At 38.1% G+C, this 16,785-nt stretch overlaps 1 protein-coding gene across 3 annotated transcripts in view; it reads right to left on the reverse strand.

The window, feature by feature from the left end:
• Positions 1-16,785, reverse strand: part of CATSPERB (cation channel sperm associated auxiliary subunit beta) — a 107,206-nt gene that overhangs the window by 12,052 nt on the left and 78,369 nt on the right. For 2 of the 3 annotated variants that reach the window (XM_019462055.2, XM_053889705.1), the window contains 6 exons: positions 14,802-15,140; positions 9,597-9,736; positions 6,840-7,037; positions 5,907-6,017; positions 2,011-2,121; positions 272-407 (listed from right to left, as the gene is read on the reverse strand). In XM_019462055.2, the coding sequence (XP_019317600.2) occupies positions 272-407; positions 2,011-2,121; positions 5,907-6,017; positions 6,840-7,037; positions 9,597-9,736; positions 14,802-15,140 (1,035 nt within the window). The remainder of the gene's footprint in view (positions 1-271; positions 408-2,010; positions 2,122-5,906; positions 6,018-6,839; positions 7,038-9,596; positions 9,737-14,801; positions 15,141-16,785) is intronic. The other variant, XM_053889706.1, reaches the window with a different exon arrangement.

Below are 16,785 nucleotides of genomic sequence, written 5' to 3' on the forward strand. Positions count from 1 at the left end.
TCGTTTTTGCTACTCATCTACAAAATGGCTTTCAAATGTTTTACAGTTCAAATTCTTCAAAAATGCTGTTATGCCACGAAATCCAGGGCACCGAAAGTAATAATGAAATACGTGGGAGACAAGGAGGACAGTAAACCGCAAGTTGCCAACGGACTCAAATTCTTTTCCAAAGAACTATTGGTTGTTGTAAACTGGTTTCATAAGCCGCTTACCTAGGTAATAACAACATTACTTATAAGACAAAATAATTATAGAAGAAAGCAAATCCTACTTAGGTTCCAATTTTCCCTCCTGTTCACTTCAGTCACGGTAACCAGATACGGCATTTCCACTGGGATATGTCCATCCTCACTGTAAATTTCCAAAGAAATTGGATATTGTGTAACTGGAAACTTAAAACGAGGAACCTAAAATGCAAATTCCGAGAATGAACGTCAATTTGGACAATTCAGAACTAATTTCATTTCCTGGTAAAGAGTGAATAGATACATTCTCCAAGAGCTTGGCCATTCTTTTTTTTTTTCTCAACTTTTTTTTTTTTTTATATTTATTTTTGGGACAGAGAGAGACAGAGCATGAACGGGGGAGGGGCAGAGAGAGAGGGAGACACAGAATCGGAAACAGGCTCCAGGCTCCGAGCCATCAGCCCAGAGCCTGACGCGGGGCTCGAACTCACGGACCGCGAGATCGTGACCTGGCTGAAGTCGGACGCTTAACCGACTGCGCCACCCAGGCGCCCCGAGCTTGGCCATTCTAAGGGACATGTGCCTCTCAGGGTTTCTGCTTTCTCAGGGCATGAAAAACACGGTGTCTTACAGCAGAATTAACGTGAACTCCAAAAGTAATACGCAAACATTGTGCTAACAAAATTCATGAGTTTCTATTGGTCTTTTTCAGAAATTTTCTATGATGGTATTCAAACCTCTTTGGCTAACCCGCATCTCAAACGGCACTGCATGAAGTGGCTCTTGGCCACCTCTCTCACACCTCTCTCCCAGCCAGCCATGATCTTTCAACCACACTCTTTAAGCTCAGGCTCTGGAGTCAGAGCTGAAATCTAACTCTTTCATGTATTAGCAAGGTGATCTTTGGCAAATTACCTGGCTTGTCGGTGCCTTGAATTGGAGACGAATCACGAAGAATGCGTAGAGCAGCGTTTGGCAGTCAGCAAATGTTCAAGAGATACATTGTAATTCAGTGAGGGGAGATACATTGTAATTCAGTGAGGGGAGAGTTGCAGGGGTATATACGACACTCCTCTCAATTCACTGAAGGCTAACTCTATGCCCAACATGGTATTCAGTGATTTTATCTTTATATAAAAGATTTTATAAAAATCAAATCACTTAATATAATGCTATAGATAGATAGATAGATAGAAGACAGAGATGGAGAGTCTATAATGCTATTATATAGTCTTACAAGGCCTTGAAATAGATCTACTTGAAAGCTATACTAAGTGGACATTTAACTCACCTATTGCAAACATCAATATCCATTTGATACACTCTTGGATGTCTTAAGGCTAACAGAATAAAACATTTGACACAGAACCCCTTCTCTTAACCAATATACTATACTGTCTTCTATTTTGGTGGCTGCTACCAGACCGAACTCCTTGATTACAAGGACTTGATCTCCCGTATTCCCAGCACTGACACCCATATACACATTTTTTTTTTTTTAGTGAATCAATGTTCATCATAATCTAGTGTAGTGTAGGACAGGTCACAAAATGTTTTCATAGAGATACGTGCCTGTGTGCGTATCTTCATAAGAATCTTGTGAAATGGACGGGGTAGGGTGGGTATTCTTCTATTTTATAGAGTGGTTAATTAACTGGCTTAGGCACATTTAAATCCAGATCTTTCTAGCTCTGTGTCCTATTTAATTCTGTGTCATAATGAGACGTTTCTTTGTCTTAACACTCATGTTTAATCAAACTGCATATTTCAAAATCTTTATTGATATGAAGGTATTTTGTCTTCGGGTAATTAAACATTATCTTACCTTTTCTCTGCAGTCTGAGAAAGCAACAGCATGTGAAAATTTCTGATCATTTGTGCAATTACACTCTTCCCGAGTAGACGCATTAGCACACTGTTTGAATTTACCAGATTTCTGCAAATAGAATACAGGTTGACTTGCTTTTTTTATGGCAGGCTTTCTGCCAACTGAGTAAATGTTCAATAAATATTTGTTCCCTGAATGCATAAAATCCCTGAGAAGTTAATAGGGCAAAAATATCCATTAATAATGAAGTAAAAGTTGATTCTCTCCACCTTTCTTCAATTCTCTTTTTTATTCACCCCCACTCTAATCTTTACTACTTCCTTCTATCTGCTTACTTTGAGTAATACTATATTATTTTAATTACTTTTTATATAGAGGAAGATAAATCCATTCATTTTCTGTTCTTCAGATTATTTATTATTATTATTTTATTTTTAATGTTTATTTTGGAGAGAGAGAAAGAGAGGGAGAGAGAGAGAGAGCAAGCATGAGTGAGGAAGGGGCAAAGAGAGAGGGAGACACAGAATCCAAAGCAGGGTCCAGGCTCTGAGCTGACAGCACAGAGCCCGATGCGGGGCTTGAACCCGCGAACGACAAGATCATGACCAGAGCTGCAGTTGGACATTTACCCGACTGAGCCACCCAGGAGCCCCTTCAGATTATTTATTAATACAAATTTTCTTTTCACTATGAACTTTAGAATAAGCCCACCGTGTTCCCTCAAACATACCCTGGTGGGTTTTGATTGTATTTGCACTGAATGCAGTGCAATTACTCTGGAGAGAACTGAGCTTTTTAATGGTGAACCTTCCCATCAAGAACATGAGACTTCTCTCAATTTATTAGGTGTTTTTTATGTGCTTCACCTAAATCACACAATGTTTTTCATACCTGCCTTACACATAATTTTAGATTAAATTCTACATCTTTTATTGTATGCAGATGAAGTGTGGGTTGTTTTTCATTATTACTTCCAATTAATTAGTACAGATATATAGGAACATTACTGATTTTTCTTTGTGATCTGATATCCATTGGACTACATTAGTGATAATTATTACTCATTTTAATAGTTCGCCAGTGGTTTCTTCCATATTTCTAAGTAAGTAATTATATGTGGAAATGATGAGTTTTGTCTCTTTACAATATTTACACTTTATTTATTTTTTGTTGTGTTGGCTTAGGTTGACCCTACAGAACAAAATAAAATAGAAGCATTGAAGTATTCATGCTTTAATATTGAATTTTAATATGTTTGCTAAGGACTTCTCACCGATTTTATTGCATTGGGTGGTATCACTTCTATTTCTGGTTTACATAAACTTATTCAGAAATGAATGTTACATTGTATCAAATATGTTTTATGGCTTCTGTTGAGATTAGTTTTACTTCGATCCATTTATACAGTAAGTTATTTTAATGTTTTCCTACGCTCAAACTTGCTCACACTGGAGAAACTCTACAGTCTCCTGATACACTACGGTGTTAGTGTATTCCTGCATTTGACTTGCTGGTAATATTTTACTTAGGATTTTTCACAAGTCACACTAGACAGATTTAGGGGTGAGTGAATTAAAGATATATGTGTGTCTGCACGTACTATTTTCTTTTTGCATTTTTTTTGCATTTCTTTAATTTGAATTACAGTTATAGAATGCGGACCATATTAAGCCTTTTTGGAATTCATTAAGACTTTATCACAAAATAAGCCATCACTTTGTATGAATGTTCCACGCAGACTGAACGGAATGTGTATTCTCTGTTTTACACAGACACGCTCACTGCGCTCCATGCCTCCCGGTTCTCCTGACTCATGGAGCTCTTTGCCATGACTGCCCTTGTGACAACACCTCCTCTCCTGGGATGCTCTCTGTCTCTCCCCTACCCTCTTCGACACCCTGCCTTGCTCTTCCTTTGTTGGCTCACCCCTACTCCTCTTTCAGTCTGACTCCCTTGGACTAGATTATATGCCCCTGATCCACAGTCATCTTGTGTGTTTTGTGTCTATTTCTACTACTTGGCTGTCTTAAATTTAAGGGAAGTAAGGATTAATTAGGAGAGGTTTTTTTAATGCAAATTTCAGGACTGCACCCACAGTTTCTGATTCAGTAGCTGCGAGGGACAATTGAGAAAGCTGCACTGCAGAAATATGCCTAGATAATTCTGCTTCGGGTTATGCACGGCCATATATACAGAAACAGTATTTAATTTGTACAACTTTTTTGTTTAACTCCTATCCTCCCCCATTACAGGAAAGATGTATAAAGGTATCTGTTTATCTTGTTTGTTGCTGTATCCTCAGAGAACATCTGTTTGTACAGTAGCTGATAGCACTAGAAATGTTGAAATTAACATGTGTCGACTGCATAAAAAGTACACTAAAAAATTACTGACTTAGCTGTAAATTAGATACATTTACTATTCGACTCCCAAGAGAATCTTGAAAATCCAAACAAATTAAGGATTTCCATGTAAGTGTAGCAAAATCATATTTCAGTAGTGGAAGCTTGGTTCTAGTGACACAACAGGGTTTATCTTTGGGAAAAAAAAGGGGAATCAAAGCAGAACTCAGTTGCCTAGAATGGAGCTTCTTACACCCAAATGCAAGATTCAACCAAAAGTCAACCTCCCCCTGTATTATGTGTGTAATAATATTTGCACAAATGTGTATTATTAGTTTGTCCAACAGTCTTAAAGCACTCTTTACGTCTGGCACTGTTCTGGGTACTAAAGAGGCAGCAGAGGAGAAGATTTCAAATCAACAGCAACAACCCCGACTTATCCAGCTTATCTTTTTATGAATCATGAGAACTAAAACAAATGAGCAAAATCCGTAAAATTATAATAAGTGCAATGAAGAGCAATAAGGGAGAGAAGGGGGACAAGGAGTGGGTAACAACGGAAGTGGAGTTTCCAATTCTAAATAGAGTGGTCAAGGCAGGCCTCACAATGATGGTGGCATTGAAGCAAAGACCTGAGGACAGTGACAGAGTGTGCCGTGTGCTCTCCGGCAGAAGAGCATTCCAGACAGGAATTTTTTCAGCTGCAAAGGCCCTGAGTTGGAAATATGTCTGGCATATCTGAAGAACCACGTGGAGGCCAGTGTGGCTAGAGCAGATTAACCCTGGGGGAAATCAGGTCAGACGCAATGCCAAGGCCAAATCATGAAGGACCTGATAGACCGCTGTGAGAATTTGGCTTTTACTCCCAATGACATGGGGTGACAAGAGAGAGTTCTGAACAAGAGAAAGAACCATTTTATGTCTTTGTGTACGTGTGCGTGCACATACACAGCGCGTGCGGATATGGAATGGATGTGGATGTCTGTGCACGTCTACAGGCAGGTAGGTGCATTGCCCATCACGTACTCTTCCTCGGAACCTATTGGTTTCTCTCTGTTCTTCCCACCGTGTTCAGTCCACACTCCAGAGAGTGTGGTTGTTCTCTAGGAAGAACCTTGGCAGCACTTTAAATGTGCCTGTGTTGGATCAAACAGTCTTCTTTCCTCAAGGACAACCCTTCACTTCACTAAGCTGGACATGAAATGGGCCTGGGGCTCCTTTCTTTTGAGAAAAGATACTCTCACGCCACGTATCCCCTTGGAAATCCGGATGGGAACCAGGGAACAGTCAGGAGAAAGGGGTCCACTTAGACTTCTTGGCTCCAAAACCACCTCTAGAAATAGCAGTGAGAGGAGACGGGGCTAAAGGAGGAGGAAGAGGAAGAGGGCAGGAGTCGTAGTAATAATAACAGTGCTGACACATCAGGGCAGGTAGAACATTGTTTAGAATACACCTTCTCATTTAATCCCTGCAGCTAGGGCCATCTGTAATTTCGCTGAATGAGTTCTCGAATTCAAATAAGTACTGGTTTAAATGTGAAAAATTATTTACCTTTGACTTAGGAAATAGATTTCTCGGTATGGGTTTGCTAGGGTCTGCATGGTAAAAATTATCTGTGAGGGGAATGGCAATCCCCATATTAGATGGAGGCCGGTAGTTGACCTGTAAGTGACCAAGCAAAGAAAACAGGTAATTCATTGTTATTTACTAAGTCTTTAACTTAAAAACCTTGCTTTTCCATAAAAACATTCAAAGCAATTTTTTTTTTTTAATTTTTAGTTCCAGGTATTAGAGTCCATTTCTACTTCCCCTGCACTCCTTACACCTTATTCTTCTGGAATTTCGACAACCTCAACCCATGGTAATAGAACTGTTTGCAACTTGTAAATAAGCGAAAAAAATGTTAGTAGATAAAATAGCCACCATGAAGCAAATGCAATAAAGTTTCAACACTTTATAAAAAGTCTTAGTGATGTCTTTAGTAAATAAACCTGCAAGTTTGGTTATTTGCTTTTTTGTCACAGAGAAAATTAAAAGTAATAGTTAGCAAAGAATAATAATTATATATATATTATATATATATAATATATATATATATTTTTTTAAGGTGTCACAGATACTGACAAGGCACAAATTAAAACTGTAACTACATCACAATGGAACCAGTAAACTATCAGCCCGGGACAGGTCAACATAATGACAAATCACTGTATATTACAAAATCCCCGAGATTATGCCACCGTAATATAGCATAAAGTGATTTTTAAAATGGTGGCACTGAGTTACCAAGAAAAATCATTATTTCAGGAAGTTCTTATATTTTAGAAATAAATAATAATCACATCCTCAAAATGACAAGAAGTTTGAAAAATAACCAGTGTTTTGAGTATCTTAGGAAAGAAACGTTCAGACACGATGGCCAGCCATTCACACAAAAGTAGTAGGTCATGGGCACCCTTACGACAATGTGCTTGGGTTTCTTACCGGCAAAGTTTTGATCATATTGAACCCCTGACTGTCTTTGTGAATGCCACTAGTCCAGTCTTCCAGTGGGATAGGTTTACTCGGAATATGATGCATGGATTTGAGATAACTACAGCTGTTTTTCAATGTTGGCACGACCGTTGTGACAAAGCACTCAGTAGATGCTCCCCAGACAACTAGTGCCAATGAGGTTGAACCCTGGAAATATCCAAGTAAATGAAGATCACTTAAAGTAACTGTTACAGGCTCAAGTGTGTTCACTCAAAATTTGTATGTTGAAGCCCTAACTCCCAGTGTCTCAGAACATGGCTGTTATTTAGAGACAGGGCCTTCACAGAGAGGATTAAGTTAAACTGAGATCATCAGGGTGCACCCTAACTTGATATAATGGCTGTCTTTATAACAAGAGGAAATTTGAACACAGACACACGCAGAGGTGAGACAGCGTAAAGACGCGAGGAAAAGACGGCCGTCTACAAGCCAGGGCGTGAGGCCTCAGAAGAATCCAACCCTGCTGACATCTTGATCTGGGAATTCCAGCCCCCACACCCGTGAGAAAATGAATTTCTGTGGTTTAAGACTCCTAGTCTGTGGTATTTTGTTATGACTACCCAAGTAAACTAACACGGTGACCAATGAAAGAATGTACAAAGAGAGGGGCGCCTGGGTGGTCAGTCCGTTCAATGTCCGACTGGGGCTCAGGTCATAATCTCACTGTTTGTGAATTTGAGCCTCTCATTGGGCTCTGTGCGGACAGCTCAGAGCCTGGAGCCTGTTTCAGATTCTGTGCCTCCATCTCTTTCTCTCTCTGCCCCTCCCTGCTCGTGGTCTCTCTCTCAAAAATAATAAACATTAAAAAAATTTAAGAATATCTGAAAAGAAATGAGTGAAAATAGAAAGAGAGAGATATGTTTGACCATAAAGATTGTTTGAGGATAAATCATAACAGAAAACACTTTCTTTTCCAGGAAGAAGTACATTGAATCTAACAGCTGTGGGCAACACTGGAAATGAGAAAGCTTATGAAATAAACTCCATTATTACACCCTACTCAGACTGATGATGCTTCCCCCCCTTCACTCATGAACATCTGGGGATTTGCTTGGATGATGTGAATAAAATAACTTCCACTGGTATTCATTTTGAAAAGAAGATATACATGTAGCAATTGCTGTAGCTCACAAAGATATGTTTTTTAGTAGGAATTTATGCACAATATGTGTGTTTGAACACATTTTGTTGAATATTCAACAAAATTAGCTATATTCCGTTTGAAATTTTAAAGTCTTTTTGGAATTTTAAAAACCTAGAAATACTAATAACTGTAGTGATGTTGTAGACTGTACCTCTGTCCCTGTACTCTGTACCCATTAAACACGATGTATTTTTAAAAAGTTTTACCAAAATACATTGGACCAGAATCTAAACACGGTTTGTTCTACCATTAAAGAGAATATGGTTAGGGTTGGGAGACATGCAAGTTAAATAAGAGACAAGGAAGCAAACAAAAAAAATCCAAAATGTTGGACATTCTATAACACAACTGATCTGATTTCTACGATTCAATGACAAGGGAAGAAAATGGACTGGTACCTACCTTCAAACAAAAGACACTTCAGAGAAAAATAATCACGTGCTGTGTGAATCTTGTTTGGATCCAAATGCAAACAAAACAATTCTAAAAATATTTTTAAGAAAATTGGGGAAATTTGATTATGGACTAGGTTTTATAGGATGCCAAAAAATTGTTTAAAAAGTTTTAGGAAAAACAATGGCATGATAATAGTTATGTGAGAGATAGTCACATTTTTTATACATGTGTATTGAATCATGTAAGAAGTGAAATGGCATGATGTTTGCTTTCATTCTGAAATATCTCAGACGATAAACCAAAATCCAAAGAGTGGGGGGAAGGGGTGATGATAAAACAAAAGTAGCAATGTCTCGACTACTGTTTGAGTATTAAGTACATGGAAATTCTACTTGTTTCTGCATCCAAAAATCTTCATGATAAAAACAACTTTGAAATATGTAGAAAAATATTTAGTAACTCAAAAGGATTAAACCATATAGTTAAATGGAAGGGGCAAAATGTTCAAAGTGTATGTACAAAGCTCTCCCAGTTTTAGGGAAAAAAAGAAAAGAAAAATACGGTTCGTTTATAGTGACTGAGGATTTTCTACATGCCAGACATTATTTAAAAAAAATTTTTTTAATGTTTATTTCTGAGAGACAGAGAGAGAGAGAGACAGGCAGAGAGAGAGAGGGAGACACAGAATCCGAAGCAGGCTCCAGGCTCTGAGCTGTCAGCACAGAGCCCAATGTGGGGCTCAAATTTGTGAACCACGAGGTCATGAACAGAAGTCTGACGCCCAACCGACTGAGCCACCCAGGTGCCCCTAGACATTGTTTTAGATGTCCTACTTGAATTATCACATTTAATTCTCAAAAACAACCCTATGAGGTAGGTATTATCATTACCATCTCCATTTTCTAGATGAGGATACTGAGCCATGGTAAAGTGACCTTCCCAAGTTCACAGACAGTACCAGAAGATCTATACCAGCCAGTCTTCTCCAAAACTCATTCAACCTCTGTTCTGTAATGCTACGATGCCTTTGGTTAATTCCCAAATGTTAAAAGTGCTTAGTCATTCTTGGTAGATAGGGTTATGTTTGATTTTCTCTTCTTTCTCTTAGTTTATACTCTAAGTTTTCCATAAGTAATAGATTTTTTTTTTTGTAACTAAAATCTTACTTGACGTAAAGCTTTGCTAGCTGCAGAAATTTTCATTACGTAACTATCAGTATCATCGAAAGAGCCTTCAGTTTTAACTTCTAACAAATTTGGGTTTCCAACAATGACATTCAGTAGTGGTATTTCAAGTGTTCGAACACCTATGGAAACAAGGCCAAAGGTTAAAATTAGTTAAAATTATATCACTGGGTGTCAACTATACTAAGGGTATCTACTAACTATGGGTATCTACATTTATATCTATCTCTCCAGGTAAAATTCTTCTGGAAATTAATAAAAAAGAAAAAATTAAATCATGAAAAATTTATTTTTTACTTTTTTAAATATTTATTGAGAGAGAGAGAGAGAGAATGAATCCCAAGCAGGCTCTGCACTGTCAGCGCAGAGCCCCATGTGAGGCTCTAACTCATGAACCGCGAGGTTGTGACCTGAGCCGAAATCAAAAGTTGGACGCTTAACCAACTGAGCAACCCAAGGACTGCATAATCATGAAAATTTTAAACAATTTCATAATGACTGGCTAATCAGGATTCTAGAACATCTGCAGAGTCCGTTATGAAGGATGCATAATGGCCACAAATATAGTTAGGAATTTATGTAGAGTTAACTTTGATCGTTCTTAGAAAAATTCAACTTTGCAAATATTTTCTCAAAGAAATATTGCTCCCCTCCACTTCTCGTTCTTCAGCCAAGTTCTCAAATGCATGGAAAGGTCACTTGGACAGTACCGGTCACACTGAACTGGATGGCTCAGGGAAGAAACTGAAGGATACATGCTCAGTTAAAAGAGCTGTCGGCCACCGTTGCCAAGACAAAACTAGGCAGTTAACGCGGCACATCGTCAGGCCGGTCTCTGCCTTGCAATCACTCCATACTGAGAAATTTAATAGAAAAAGAGATCTGGCAGAGCAAGTAGTCTAACTTCCATCCTTACTAATCAGAAAGGGCTGAGAAGTAGGAAATGATTAGCCTGAAGTTTCATCTGCAACAGTTTCCCTTAAACCAAAGCGATCTGGCCAGTGCTTCCTAAGCTATCATCGGGTATTCTGTTAACACGCAGATTCTGATTTAGCGGGGTCTGTGGAGGGCACTGAAGCTCCACACCCCCCTCAGCTTTATTGACGTATAACTGACAAAGAAAACTGGATATATTTAAAGCGTATAATATGATGATTTCATGTATATGTGTGTGTGTGTGTGTGTGTGTATACATAGACACTGTCAAATGATCATCACAGTAAGTTAATTACACACCCACCACCTCACAGTTACTTTGTGTGTGTGGTGAGAACATATGAGATCTACTCTCTTAGAAAATTTCAAGGATATAATGCAGTACTATTAACTATAGTCACCATGTCATGTATTACATCCCCAGAACTTACTCACTTTACGATGACTCACTTTATAGTGAGAAGTATCTACTGACATCTGTCCATTTCTTTTTACTCCTGAACCCCTGGCAACCAGCATTCTACTCTCAATTTCTGTGAGTTAGACTTTTTAAAAATTAGACTCCACACCTGAGATAACACAGCACTTGTCTATCCCTATGTGGCTGATTTCACTTAGCATATCGTCCATATTCATCACACACACACACACACACACACACACACATCATGTTTTCTTTATCCATTCATCCATCGACCGACACTCAGGTTGTTTCTGTATCTTGCCTATTGTAATGCCACAATGAATATGGGACTGCAGATATCTCTTTGAGATACTGATTACATCTCCTTCAGATAGACACCCAGAAGTGCGATTGCTGGATCATATCATAGTTCTATTTCTAATTTTTTAGGAACTCCCATACTGTTTTCCATAGTGTCTGTTCCAGTTTACATTCCCACCAACAGTGCATGAGGGTTCCCTTTTCTCCGTATCTTCAGCAGTCCTTGCTAGCTCTTGGCGTTATGATACTAGTCATTCTAACAGGTGTGAGGTGATATCTCACTGTGGTTTTGATTTGCATTTTCCTAATGATTTGTGATGGTGAGCACCTTTTCACGTTATCTGTTGGTCATTCATATGTCTTCCTTGAAAAATGTCTATTCAGGTTCTTTGCCTATTTTTTTAATTGCATTATTTGTAGGGTTGGTTTGTTTTTGCTATTGAGTTGTCTGAGTTCCTTATGTATCGTAAGTATTACCCAACCCCTTATTGCACATATGGTTTGAAAATATTTTCACCCACTCTGTAGGTTGTCTTTTCATTTTGCTTATGGTTTCTTTTGCTGTGCAGAAGCTTTTCGGTTTGATGTAGTCCCACTTGTTTACCGCTGTTTTTGCTGCCTTTGAATTTTGTGTCATATCCAAGTCATTGCCAAGACCAATGTCAAGGATCTTTCACCCTATCTTTTCTTCTGGAGTTTTATGGCTTCAGATCTTAACATTTAAGTCTTTATTCCATTTCATTAATTTTTGTGAGGGGTATAAGATAGGGGACCAGTTTCATTCTTTTGGATATGATGATCAAGTTTTCCCAACACTGGATCTATCAGAGGATAGATCCCACTGTGTGTTCTTGCCTCCCTTGTCAAAGATTAGTTAACCATATATGTATGGGTTTATTTCTGGGCTTTCTATTCTTCTCCATTGGCCTATGTGTCTGCTTTTATGCCAGGACCATATGTTTTGATTAATATAGTGTTGTAATGTAGTTTGAAATCATGGAGTGTGATGCCTCCAGCTTTGTTCTTTCTTTTTTTAAAAAATTGTTAGTTATTTATTTTGAGAGAGAGAGAACAAGGGAAGGGCAGAGAGAGAGAGAGAGAGAGAGAGAGAGAGTCCCAAGCATTCTCCGCGCTGTCAGTAAAGAGCCCGATATGGGGCTTGAACCCATAAACCGTGAGACCATGACCTGAGCCGAAAGAGTCAGACACTTAACCGAGTCACCCAGGTGCCCCCTAGCTTTGTTCTTCCAAAGACTGCTTTACTATTTAGGGACTTTAATGTGATGTATGACATTAACAGAATGAAGGGTAAAATCTTTGATCATCTCAATAAATGCAGAAAAAGCATTTGAGAAAATAGGGGTTTTCACAGAAATAGAACAAAAAACCCTAAAATTTGTGTGGAACCACAAAAGACTCTGTACTTCGTACAAGTACCCAGATGCTGCTGATGTGGCTCGTCAAGACACCCACACTTTGTATAGTATGCACTAGGCTTTTCTTCACAAAGAGGCAATTGAGTTGATTTGCTGATTACTATTGGCTTCCATCAAACTGAACAAGTAAAACTATATAATTCAACAACAAATTTGGTATATTTTAAAGCTGCAATAATTAGAACGCTGTAGGATTTGTGCCCGAATACAAAGAGATAACAAAGGAACAGAGTTTTAAATACCCAGAATGGTCCAAGTGATAGGTAAATTGTTTACAAGATAAAGTTGTATTTGAAATCAGTTAAGAAAGGACACACTGTTCAAGAAGGGATGTTCGAACAACTGGCTAACCACCTACGATATACCAAAGCAAAATCTAGATCAATTAAAGACTTGGAAAGTTAAAACTATAAAATTAAAACTCTAAAATTACTTGAAGGAAATATGGACAATGAGTCATATAATCAATGAGAGGATTCTAAGGGTTTCAAGAGGAAGCTTTCCACAAAATTTAAGTCCACAATATTGATTGAAACAGAAATAGATGTCCTCCATTTTTTTCGAAGGCTGTAATTTTCATTTGTATAAATTGTATTTGGTTCTGCTTTTCAAAATGAGCCCTTTTAAAAGTAGCGTTTTGTCCTTTCATCATGGTTCAGGTCTTCTTTTGTCTCTTCGAGAGTTTTACATGTACTTGTTTTATTGTGTCTTTCTGATTTTTCTATTATCTCAACTTCTTAGAGACTAAATATCAAGTTCTTGGAGAGAGCCTGCAGACTTTTACATTTAGGTCATTTTCTTACATGTTTTAAAATTCTTGTCCTTGGGACGCCTGGGTGGGTGAAGTGGTTCAGGTCATGATCTCATGGTTGTGGGATCGAGTCCTGCATCAGGCTCCATGCTAAACATGGAGCCTGCTTGGAATTCTTTCTCTCCTCCTCTCTCTGCCCCTCTCCTGCACATTCTCTCTCCCTCTCAAAATAAATAATAAGATAAGCATTAAGAAAATAAAACAAGATTCTTTTCCTCAATTCATGTTCAATGGATATTGATTTTTCCATGGAAGTCTATGTTCCCTGGGTTATGAAAGTATTCCTACGAAGCTTGCCTATGTTTGGAGCCCAGGTCTTATAATTATTTCTCAGCTTGGGATTCCTGCAACTGGTGTGTAGTCTCTGGGGATTATACAGTCTTGGAGTTTGGGGTTTTTAAGGAGTTGGGGTTTTTACAGGAGATCCTTTTTTTCCACTTTGAGTCTTGTGGAGACGATAACCTCCCGAGCTCCCTCTTTGGTTTGTTGGTAAAGTTTTCCTAATCCCCTCTTCATGATTTAAGCTCTTAGCTTTACTTAATGGTCTTGGTTCCAACCTCCTACCACAAAGCGTATTCTGCTAATGCTTGGGCATTAAGATCCATCCCTCTGTCTATATGGCCTATATCTGAGTCTCACATCCTTCAGGGAGCCACAAAGTAGCTAATTTATTTGGCTTTGAGTTCCCTCTTCATTTCTGGTGACAAGATTTTTTTCTCTTTTGCTCCCTTCCTTCCATCTTTCCTCCTCTCTTTCTAGCTCAGCTTCTTACTAAAATTTTTATTTTATTTTTCTAGTATGCCATTTCTCCATCATCTTTAGGAAGTTTAATATTACTTTTATAATAAATAAATGTCATGGAAAAATAGGGAAAAGTATAGAATTCTATTTTAAAAGGCTTTTTGGGGGCTTAAGATAAATACTTGAAATAATTACAACAACACCAAAGTAATTAAAAGATTTTCTTTTCAGAGGACAGCAAAAATCTAAACTAAAATCCTGTGTAAATTTGGGCTGGGAACTTAACTCACTTTCCTCATTTGTAAATGAGAATTAAAATCTAGCCTTTTAGAATTGTTGTAAGTAGTAAAAATACACAAAAATAATTTAGTACAGAGCCTCGCACACAGTAAGCATTCAGTCATTAGCAGCTCATACTGTGATTAGCAGAATGCCAGTTACTACATAAGCCAAAGATAAAAGAAATAATATCAAAGAGTATATATTCCAGAAAAACAACAACATTTCCTTTTGATGTTTCCCAATACAAATAAGCTTACCTTTTGTATTAGGTATGACCTTAACTTTTAAAGTATGAGACTTCCCCAGATCAATGTATTTCAGGACATTGAGGGATAGGGAATCATCATGTTGTTGAAACCAGTAATTACATGGTTTTGCATATATTTTCCACATTCGTCCATTCCTGTGCCCAAAGTTGTATAGGAACCAGGAGTCTTTGGGGACGGTCATATTGTTGAGTACTTTTGCAGGCATGGTAGCAATAGCCAAAGCATTCTTATCATCTAAAATGCTTATGATCATGAAACTGCTGTAACCAGGAATCACCACGGTCTTCTCCACATCCAGATCTTGAAATGAAGAAATGGTACCTGAGGCTAAAACAGGAATCATTTATTATAAAATAAAATAGCAAATGTTCTCCAAGCACACTGGTGGACGTAACTGATGAAAACACAATTTGAGTTTTTAAACTATGGTCTTAACCAGAGAACACGCTGGCCGGATTTTGAGGTCAGAATCCAAATTATTTTGTAGAAAGTATATCACAAACATGTCAAGCACAAACCTATACTTTAACTTTATTATGAAACTAGTTCTATAAAATCCTTATCAGAAAAAAAAATACCCACATAGGGCTAAGTAGTGACAAAAAAACTGATTACTATAGAAATGCCAAGAACCTTAATGATTTAGAATCTTCACAAGAGAAGGATAACATAGCCAGTGATTCCCCAGTACCTAAAGGTGTGCCTATTACATAGAAGGTGCTCAACAAATATTTGCTGAGTAGATGAGTAATTGTTCAGAAAAAGCATGAAGATTTAAAAGAAACTAGACTTTAGGGAAGCACCGTGAGGAACACCACCATATAAGGAATGGAAAGGGAGAAAGATTTCACCAAGCAGATAAAGAAGAAATCAGTGGAGAAAATCCATCAGAGAGGATGTGCAGGGAGCCAAAAGAAGGCTGGTTCAAGGAAGGGGAGTCATCACAATCAAATGTCCTTGATAGGTCATGAAACATACCACCACCACCAATATTCTCCTCATTCTGAAAAAATAAAGCAGTCAGAAGAGACCCTCATAGCTCTCTTTATCATGTACACATGCTCTAATTTCTCCCACTTAAAACAAACCAACAAAAATCCTTTCCCAGCTTTCTTTCAACTGCCACATAATCTCTCTCCTCCCCTTATAAAAAATTCCTCGGGACAGTTGCCTGCATTCACTGTCTTCAATTCCTCTCCTTCCCTAATGTTTAGAATCTAATCCAACCAGACTTTCATCTATACTACTCCACCCAACAAAAGCTTTTGTCAGTAACTTTCATACAGATCTGCTGGTCAGTTTTCCTTCCTCTTCTGACCTGACCTCCTTCTTGAAAGACCTTCCTCACCTGGCTTCTGAGAGACAGTTTCTCTTAGTTCTTCTTTGAGCAGACCATCCAGTCTCCTTTCCTGACTTGTCAGAATGTTAGGGATTGCATCTTAGGCCTTTTCTTTCCGTATTTACACTCATCTTGCGGGCGACGTCATCTGGTCGCACAGCATCAACTATCATACATGTACTGATGGCTCAAATTTCTCTCTCCAGTCCAGATGCCTTTCCTGAACTCCACGTTTGTCTTCCTAAATGTGAACCTCATTTCCCCACTTGGATGAGTAACAGGCATCTTCAATTTAATATAATCTCTCACCTGATTACTTCAACTTCGAAACTGATTTCTCTTGTCCTTTCCTTCTTAACCTCTCTCCATCACCTACGCAGTATATTCTCAACACAGGAACCAAAGTGAACATGTTGAAATCTAAGTCCAGTCATGTTACTTTCTGCATGAAACCCTCCAATGGCTCCCCCATTGACTCACAATAAAATCCAAATCCTTACAGTAAACTATACTAACTTTGGCTTTGTATCTATCACGTATAATCCTTTGAAAAGAATTACCCTACATAACAGTGATTTAAAATTATTTTAGTATGTAGGGCAAAATCTACATGAACAATTTTTTTTTTTTGGA

Source organism: Panthera pardus, unplaced genomic scaffold, assembly GCF_024362965.1.
Source record: "Panthera pardus isolate Hobbes unplaced genomic scaffold, ASM2436296v1 HiC_scaffold_24, whole genome shotgun sequence".
NCBI classification, from domain to species: Eukaryota; Metazoa; Chordata; class Mammalia; order Carnivora; family Felidae; genus Panthera; species Panthera pardus.